The sequence below is a fragment of the Leucopleurus acutus genome, assembly GCF_964270905.1.
Source record: "Leucopleurus acutus genome assembly, chromosome: 12".
Classification (NCBI taxonomy): Eukaryota; Metazoa; Chordata; class Mammalia; order Artiodactyla; family Delphinidae; genus Leucopleurus; species Leucopleurus acutus.
The window spans coordinates 66,075,419-66,084,904 of NC_139154.1; the positions used below are offsets into that span (position 1 = coordinate 66,075,419).

The 9,486-nt window shown below is 36.7% G+C and overlaps 1 protein-coding gene across 1 annotated transcript in view; it reads left to right on the plus strand.

The window, feature by feature from the left end:
- The window catches only part of MSH2 (mutS homolog 2), a 72,640-nt gene extending 63,582 nt beyond the window's left edge, over positions 1-9,058 (plus strand). The window contains exons 12-16 of the mRNA XM_082852348.1: positions 1,603-1,848; positions 2,924-3,128; positions 4,366-4,613; positions 6,445-6,620; positions 8,661-9,058. Coding sequence (XP_082708474.1) covers positions 1,603-1,848; positions 2,924-3,128; positions 4,366-4,613; positions 6,445-6,620; positions 8,661-8,831 — 1,046 coding nt within the window. The 3' untranslated portion in view covers positions 8,832-9,058. The remainder of the gene's footprint in view (positions 1-1,602; positions 1,849-2,923; positions 3,129-4,365; positions 4,614-6,444; positions 6,621-8,660) is intronic.
- Positions 9,059-9,486: the final 428 nt, after the last annotated feature.

A 9,486-nucleotide genomic window follows, 5' to 3' on the forward strand; every position in this document is an offset into this window, starting at 1 on the left:
TTTCTTTTATTATAAACCTATTCTTGTTGGTATGTTAGAAATTTTATGAGTTAAAGTAATTATGTAAGTACTCCACTAATATTTAAGTAATTCTCACAGGTTCCTATTGCTATATGGTAGGGTAGTATGATGAACTCTCCCCCTCCCCCCCCTTTTTAATATGTTAGGTAAAACAGGAATAAATTTAAAAGTGGTTTAAATTCATAAGTTAATTTTTATTTTCAAAAAATATTTTATCACTTTTATGGGGAACAAGGGAATCAGAGATTAGTCAGATTTTCTGCCATTTGATTAAACTCATAATGTTGTATTTTTCTAAAACTAAACAGTGTTCTCTTGATTGTCTTTTGAAGCTTTTGTCACATTGATGTCCATGTGATAGTTCCGTGTGAGCCATGTGTCTGTTATACCAGCCCCTCCAACCTATTAAAATTTTAGAATCTATTCTGAAAATTTTGACCATTTTTATTGCCTAATCATGCTTTCCCTAGCATGTGTCAGGGACTGTTTAATGTATGTAATAGCTTTTAGTTTTACTGCTCTAGCAGAGTGGAATCTTGTTGAAAGTGTTTTAAGAAACAGTTATGGGACTAAATTTATGCTAAAATTTAACTGCATGGGAGAAAAACCTCAAGTAACAATCTTGACAGTCACATTATATCTTATTACCTAGTGTTTGCACGTTTCTTAGGATAATTGTGAAATGCCGTCCTGGTTTCAGACTCTTAAAATTTAGAATTGTGCCTCACATATCACTGCACCCTGCTTTTCTTACCTTATCAATATATCATGAAAGCTTTTCCATAGAAGCTTTTTCTTGTTAGTTTTTTTTTTAACCTCTACCTCATTTCCTTATATAAGCAGCTATGCACATTTTTTTTTTTGAGAACAGGCCATTTATTTTGTAGAACATTTCTCAGTTTGAGCTTGTCTGATGTTTCCTCATGATTGTTTTCAGGTGATACAGTTTTGTCTGGAATACGCAGACATTACTGTTGTCTGTGGATTCATATTAAGGGGCACATGATGTCTTTTGCCGTATCATTGGTGATGTCAACTTTTGCTGCGTGTGGGTTTCTCTAGTTGCCGTGAGCTGGGGGCTACTCTTCGTTGCAGTGTGCAGCCTTCTCGTTGTGGTGGCTTCTCTTGTTGCGGAGCACGGGCTCTAGGCACACCGCCTTCAGTAGTTGTGGAACATGGGCTTAGTTGCTCTGCGGCATGTGGGATCTTCCTGGACCAGGGATTGAACGGTGTCCCGGCATTGGCAGGCCGTTTCTTAACCACTGCACCACCAGGGAAGTCCAAGCATCTATGCACCTTTTATATTTTAATGGATCTTGGTAAGGGAGGGCATCATACTCTATTTTTGAAATCTGTTCATAGTAAGGGAAAATGTGACAACACATTTTAACCTCATGTTAAGTTTTAGGTGTTCCTTTCATGTTTAGTTATGGCAAACCTCGGTTAGTTTTTAAAAATTATATAAATTAGGAAATGGTTTTTGAATTCCCAAATGGAGGAGGGTTGAATTTATTCTTACAGCTGCTTATATGTATTTTTTCTTATCCAATATTCCTGTGTACCTTTTCTGTTTTTATATAGGCTATGTAGAACCGATGCAGACACTAAATGATGTGTTAGCTCAGCTAGATGCTGTTGTCAGCTTTGCTCACGTGTCCAATGGAGCACCTGTTCCATATGTACGGCCGGTCATTTTGGAGAAAGGACAAGGGAGAATTATACTGAAAGCATCCAGACATGCTTGTGTTGAAGTTCAAGATGAAGTTGCATTTATTCCTAATGATGTTCACTTTGAAAAAGATAAACAGGTGTTCCACATCATTACTGGTAAAAAAACCTAGTTTATGGGCTTTTTGTGGGTAATGTTTCCCATTTATTATGTTGGAGTGGAAATATATTTTAAGTTGATGAAGAAAATCCTAGTCCTTGATGTTAGAAAAAGAACGTTGTTCATTCTAGTTAGTAGTATATTAATAATATATGAATGAATGAATGTGAACAGAATGAAACCCCTGTTCCAGGGGTTCAGTGCATTTAAAAATGAACATCTCTTCATCCTCCAAGCTTACCTTTGGGCCAAACCTTTCAATAGTGAGGTCATTGAAAGTCAAACAGAATTAGGTGCTGGAATGACCTCAGCTTAGGGTAGCAATTCTTTAAAAGACATGACACTATATTCATGTGAAACTCGAAAAAAGTAGACTTGTATATAGACTAAGGTAGCTTGTCTCAAACTAAAGGGTTTTGAGAGATCTTAATGAGATTCTAGAAAATAAAAGTGTTAGGGTGCAGGGGTGATAGGAGTCTTTGGTGTGTTTGGGAAACAGTCAGTGATTGTATTTTATTTCCCCAAATGGATTTTCAAGTTGTTCATATAATCTAACACCATTAGTTGGTAAATTGCACATTTTCCAAAAGTAGGGTCATGTCTTTGGGTTTTAGTGTGGAATTTACTTGATTTGAAGGACTTGATCATACTGATTCATTCTGTGATAGATGCATTTATTAATGAATTATAGTGTTTAGTTAATTAATCAGTTAGGCCTGTACTGTTTTCTGAATGTCATAAAATTATCCTGCAGGCAGCTTTGTGAGCTGTGGGGAAGTGGTCTGTATGTTCTTTCTAGACCATAGTCAAATTATAGGTAAGATATATTTTTCATGGGTCCTCTTGAAGAAGGGCACAGCATAGGCTTGTCTGAAGAGAAAATAGCATTGTTTCAGGGACTAGTATAAGGCAGGAACTCTGTTCATGCCTTTGGGCAGCCTGTGGTCTGCTTCTTGTAAGTCATATCACATGACCTAGGTAATTAGTCACCGATGTGCAATTTAGGAGTAATATTCAATTTATTAGTAGCAAAAATAAGTTAATAATCTTGCTTTTTGATATCATGTTTTGTAGGTCCCAACATGGGAGGTAAATCAACATATATTCGCCAGACTGGGGTGGTAGTTCTCATGGCCCAGATTGGGTGTTTTGTGCCATGTGAGTCAGCAGAAGTGTCCATCGTGGACTGCATCTTGGCCCGGGTAGGGGCTGGTGACAGTCAGTTGAAAGGAGTCTCCACATTCATGGCTGAAATGTTAGAAACTGCTTCTATTCTCAGGTGAGTTCATTTCCCAGTCTCCTGAAAATGGAAATGGATGTCTCTGTCCTTTGAAAAGTAAATTTGCAGGTTCATCTATAAAACATCTGTGATCTTTTATCTAGTTTAATAGTTTTCCTGTGAGCTTTATGCACTTTATATTATCTTAAAAGGGTGACTGGCGATAGTTGTGGAAAGCTTCTTTGATTTTTAATATTGTCTTCTTAAGGTTTCTGGTAGTTGTTTACCTTATGAATCTCCCCACTGCCATGCTTTTGCTTACGCTGTTCACACTACCCGGAATGGTCCTTCCCTGCTGTTTACCCAAGTCCTTTCTAATCTTTACAGGCCCGTAATGACAGAAATTCTACTTCTCTGATGACTTTCCTTGTCACATGTGCCTAAGGTCATGGGTGTTTCTTCGAACTCTTTGACATGCCTGTAATTTATTAGCTTTTAATTTTAGAGTTTATGAAATCTCTTGTCTTTATTTCATTTTTAGGAGCTTCTTTGAAGACAGGGAGGCTATGCCTTCTATTCCTTGGAGTCTTCTAAAGTACTTTGCATATAGTAGATCCTTAATAAATTATGTTTTGATTATTGTTTGTGGGGAATTATAGAAGCAATACAAATGTTCAGTAATTAGTCAATAAGTTAATATGCATAACTTAAAAAATTAAAGAAATAAGCAAAAGGTGTCAGTGACATTTCATGGAGAAAGAAAGAAATGACCAATAAGCACATGAAGAACTGTCAAATTCTCTAATTAAAAAAAAGTTCCCCTCCTTTCATTTGGTTAAAGAGAAAATAAAATGCTAATATCTGGTGCTGGTAGGGCTGTGGCAGGCACACAGATTCACGTGACCACCAGCCGTGTATGCGAGTGTTCGTGTCACCACACCCTTGTCCCATCTTCTTGTATTATTTTTTTTAATCTTGACTGATTTGATTGTTAAGAAATGAATGATAGCTGCTTTATTTGGAAATTAATCTTAGATTACAGCTAATGAGATTGGTAATTTAAAAAATATTTATTCACCATTTGTTTCCTCTTATGTTAGTTGTTTGTTCATGTCCATGCCCATTTTCTTACTGAAGTTTTAGTGCTTTTCATTGACCTTATTGAATTTTTGTGTATATTAAGATAATTAATCTGTTACATTTGTGGCACATCTTTCCCATTGTATTGCCTTAATTTTGTTGTTTGCATTACCACATGCTATATCATGGGAAATTTTCATATAATTATGTGTTTCAGGTCTGCAACCAAAGATTCTTTAATAATCATAGATGAATTGGGAAGAGGAACCTCTACCTATGACGGATTTGGGTTAGCGTGGGCTATATCAGAGTACATTGCAACAAGGATCTGTGCTTTTTGCATGTTTGCAACCCATTTTCATGAACTTACTGCCTTGGCCAATCAGATACCAACTGTTAATAATCTACATGTCACAGCACTAACTACTGAAGAGACCTTAACTATGCTTTATCAGGTGAAGAAAGGTGAGTGCATACCACTGGTGGACTGTAAATTCGGTGTTCCTATCCTTGGAATCATTAGTAATTGCCTTATTCTGCATTAGGATGAATTATTGATGTTTTTACAGAACACATTTACCTCTTAATTTACAGACTGGGGACAGGGACGTGGTATGTTATCTGTATTTCTATGTGTCATGGTAGAACCACTCATTTTAAAAAGGTCACAGAAAGAATGATCTGCACTTTTGAACATCGTCACAGGGGTTTTGTTCTACCTCCCATGGCAGCATGTTTTCTTGTCAAATTAGCTACTTGATAGTAACAATAAGCTTTGAAGTTCTGAGGCTCTAGCTGTTACTGTTTAATAAACTGTCATAATCATCTGATTGTATTTTTAAGAATGTGTTATATAACAGGTTCATTTAAAGCTGGGGTCTCCAGAAACCTTGAAATTGTTAGTAGTTATCAGGTAAGGAATGACTTATTTGTTGGCATTTCATCCTTTGAGAAAAGTTTGTCATTAGTGGACCTGGCAGCTAATCAGATGACTGCGTTGATGAGATTAACATACTGTAAAGTTTTTATTGCTTTAACATTTCACCAGTCATCAGAATAGCTTTTTCAGATGGCTCTCTGATTTTCCATGAACGCATTTTTCTGCATCAGTTGGTTGCATATAAATGAGATTATTTTTGATTCTTTGTTGCTTATGCTTCTTAGGAATCCTTCTGAGTTACTGTTTGCATTGTTGTTGATAGAGAATATAGATACTCTTGGTTGGACATGGCATTTAGCATGAAGTTGAGGTTTTGCTTTTAAAAGGTGTTTTGTGTGAGAAAGAAATGGGTTCAGGGCTTCCCTGGTGGCACAGTGGTTGGGAGTCCGCCTGCCGATGCGGGGGACACGGGTTCGTGCCCTGGTCCGGGAGGATCCCACATGCCGCGGAGCGGCTGGACCCGTGAGTCATGGCCACTGAGCCTGCGCGTCTGGAGCCTGTGCTCCACAACGGGAGAGGCCACAACAGTGAGAGGCCCGCATACCACAAAAAAAAAAAAGAAAGAAAAAAGAAATGGGTTCAAGGTATTAAAAAAGACCAGGTGAAATTAGGAGTCGATAGGAACAGGTTCCTCCTTCACTGTGGATGTTTATCAAGCACTTGCTTCTATTTTATTTTTGTTTCTCTAAGCTGTGCAGAATATCCAGCTCCAGAATGCATGGGATATATAACTAGGCTAAAGGAAAATTTACAGTTGAGGCAAAAATGGGAGCTCCATGATAACACTGTGAGAGCATCACTGGTATTTAACATTTGGAAGGAATGTCTTAAGTCAGTTTATTTTCTGCAAATGTGGGTGAAGTTAACATACCTAGTCTAAAAATTTACTAGACTAGATTTGGGTCAAAAATTTCATTGTCATTTGAAATACATTTTGAATTAAATACTCCTCCTAATTAGTGACACTTTACATTTATCTTTTTTTTTCCCCACAGTACTTTAGTTCCTCCCTTATGAAATGAGAAAACCTCAGAAATACTGTGTTGATTAATTTTTCTTCCGATTCAGATATTTGTCTAGGCTTTTGAGGACTATCTGTCAAGGCTTTTCTCTGCTATTTTTATTTTTCCTACTACATTTGTCGAGGATAAAATATAGCACTGTGTGCCAAGTCATAACCACTTTTCACTGGAGGCTTAATTAAAATTTCCTTAAGTTACTCTGAAACATTTGGCTAATGTATTTGAAATAATACAAAGTTAAGTTTCCTAATGACAAAGTGAGAAAGTAAGTTCCATTTGCATAAATTGCTGTCTCTTCCTACCCTGCCCCTCACATGCCTCAAATTTCTTACAGGTGTCTGTGATCAGAGTTTTGGGATTCATGTTGCCGAGCTTGCTAATTTCCCCAGGCATGTAATAGAGTGTGCTAAACAAAAAGCCCTGGAACTAGAGGAATTTCAGAATATTGGGAAACCACAGGAATATGATGAAATGGAACCAGCAGCAAAGAGGTGCTATCTGGAAAGAGAGGTTTGTCGAATTATTTTTGTAGTTGTTTTTTTCCTGTATGATTCTAATGTTTACTTATTGAACATTCATTATTGGTTTCCACTTACATTTCTTTGCACTGTAAAGAATCCATCTGTATCATTTTGGTTTCACCACTGCACACATCTGCACAATTGAAAGATAACATTTCAAGTACCAGATTTCAAAAGTAGGAGGATAGGAATATTAGTATAGGTTAAAATACATAATTCAAAGGAGTTATAGAGGTCCATGCACATCTTTGATTACTTGTAAACAAATAGATCGAGTTCAGTTAAATTACATATTTACTCAGTGCTTAGCTAAGATGATGAAGAAATGAACACAGTTCCTTCCCTCCAGTTGTTTAGAAACTAGTTGGGGAGGTAGTAATAGTGAACATGTCATAGAGAATTATGACAAATGTTTACTCAGGAAAGCTCTCTGTGGGCAGGATGTTTCAGTTCTTGTGGGAGCAGTGGATCTTAAGTTAGGCCTTCTGAGTGGTGGGTGAAATTTAGATGTTCACACAGAAAGGTATAAGCATATGCCCAGTGGATTTTTAAAAAATTAAAGGATTATTAGTTTCTTGTAATAACGAAAATAAAAGAATCTTAATTTACATCTAGGTCCTGGCAGCACTTACTGTGATTATGCATTGTGACAACCTCTTGTCACATTGTTAGATTTTTTTTTTTTTTTTTTTTTTTTTGCTGTACGCGGGCCTCTCACTGTTGTGGCCTCTCCCATTGCGGAGCACAGGCTCCGGACGCGCAGGCTTAGCGGCCATGGCTCACAGGCCCAGCCGCTCCGCGGCATGTGGGATCTTCCCGGACCGGGGCACGAACCCGTGTCCCCTGCATCGGCAGGCGGACTCTCAACCACTGCGCCACCAGGGAAGCCCACATTGTTAGCTTTTACCTGGTGAATTTTTTGTTGTTCTTACTTGAAGGATAGATGATGTTACAATAATAGATGATGTGTATGATTTTGGGGCTTAAAAGATAAGGTTTTATCTGTTGTACCTATACAAGCAGGAGATATGTATTATAACTTGTTAATAGTTTTAAGTAGGGAAGGTTGCCATCCTGGATATGAAACGGTCTTGGTATCAGCCCCACAGCTATCCAGGATTAGGTAGGCTTCTTTATGTAAATGATTCCCAATTAGAATAGAAGTCATATCCCATTGATAATATTAATTACAATGAATTTTTTAAAAATTTTAAGCTAAGGGAGACATATAACAGAATTATCAATGTTACTCAATCTAGATTTTATTTTTTGGGAAAAAGAGGCACTTGTTATTTAATAGAGATGTGTTTCTTCTCTGTCTTATCATTTGGATTATCTGCCTTTCACCTCTAAGGTACATATTACTAACTGGCTCCCTGGTAAAAAGCAGACTTTTCAGTTCAGCTTCACATGCAGTAATAAACATTATATCCTTTGTCAGGCACTGTTCTTAGCACTTTGCACGCTTTAACTCTTTAATTCTCACAACAGCCCTGTGTGGTTGGTAATATTATTGTCCCCATTTTACGGATGAGGAATGTGTGTTAAGGAATTAGCCCACGGGTCACGTAGCAAGTAATAACCACGTTCTTTAGAATGGCAATAACTAGGCAGTAAAATAAACAAAGAAGAAACATCCCATGTGTGTATGAGTATTAAATTTTCAGTGACTGTTTATAGCTTATAGTGTTTGTAAACCTTGAGTTCTTTTTCCCCCAGAAGGTTAAGTTTATATATCAGTTATAAAAGCTGAGGGATTTGGGAACTACTAAAATATTCAGTTTCTTTGGCATTAGCAGCTGAAAATATATTTAGAAATATCCTTTTAATGACTTGCTATGAAGAAATACAGTCAACTAAGGCCTTTGCTATAAATTCTAGATGGTGCACACTTAAAACTTAAAGAATGTTGTTTAAATATTGGGTGGAGTGTTTAGATTGAAATTATAATGGGACAATTCATTACTATTTAATGTGACTTTTAGAAAAGTCATTTTAAAGACTAATGAAACGTTCACATGTTTTTCAGCAAGGTGAAAAAATTATTCAAGAGTTTTTATCCAAGGTGAAGCAAGTGCCCTTTACTGAAATGTCAGAAGAAAACATTGTAATGAAGTTAAAACAGCTGAAAGCTGAAGTGATAGCAAAGAATAATCGTTTTGTAAATGAAATAATTTCAAGAATAAAGGTAACTACATGAGTAAATTCCACTAATGGAATGAAGATAGTATTGATAAGCTGTTGTCTGTAATGCTTTTGTACTGTTTTATATTAACCCTTTTTCCATAGTGTTAGCAATTGATGTCCATGGGATATCAAGTTAATAAAATATTTAGTATACCTTGCTCTACCTGAGTATATTTTCAAAGATCTTTATTTTGAAAAATGAGAGCTGTAAGTGAGGAATACTTAAATGGACATGGGCAATAGTAGGCAATATGTTGAATTTTATAAATAAAATCATGTAGTTTTTAGAATTTGATATGTGTTGTATTTCTTTGTGATAAGACTTTTACACATATTCCCGAATGGTATGGAAGAAACAAGTAGCCCAGAGACTTTGTAAAAAAGTAAGGGATCTTAAAGCTAGAAGGAAGCATGGAACCCATTTCCAGTGATTCCCCACAGTGTCCATCTGTTGGCACGAGCCAGGTTGGCTGCATATGCGTTAGCTAAGGAACTTACTATAAATCCAGGGTCCTAGTGTGATCCTCCAGCCCATCTGCCATTCTCCCACCCCAAGTTTGTGATGAGATTTAGAAATCTGGGTTTTAACAAAATCTTTCAGATTGAGGATGCTGATTTAGTCTACCTTTTTTTTTTTTTTTGTGGTACGCAGGCCTCTCACTGTTGTG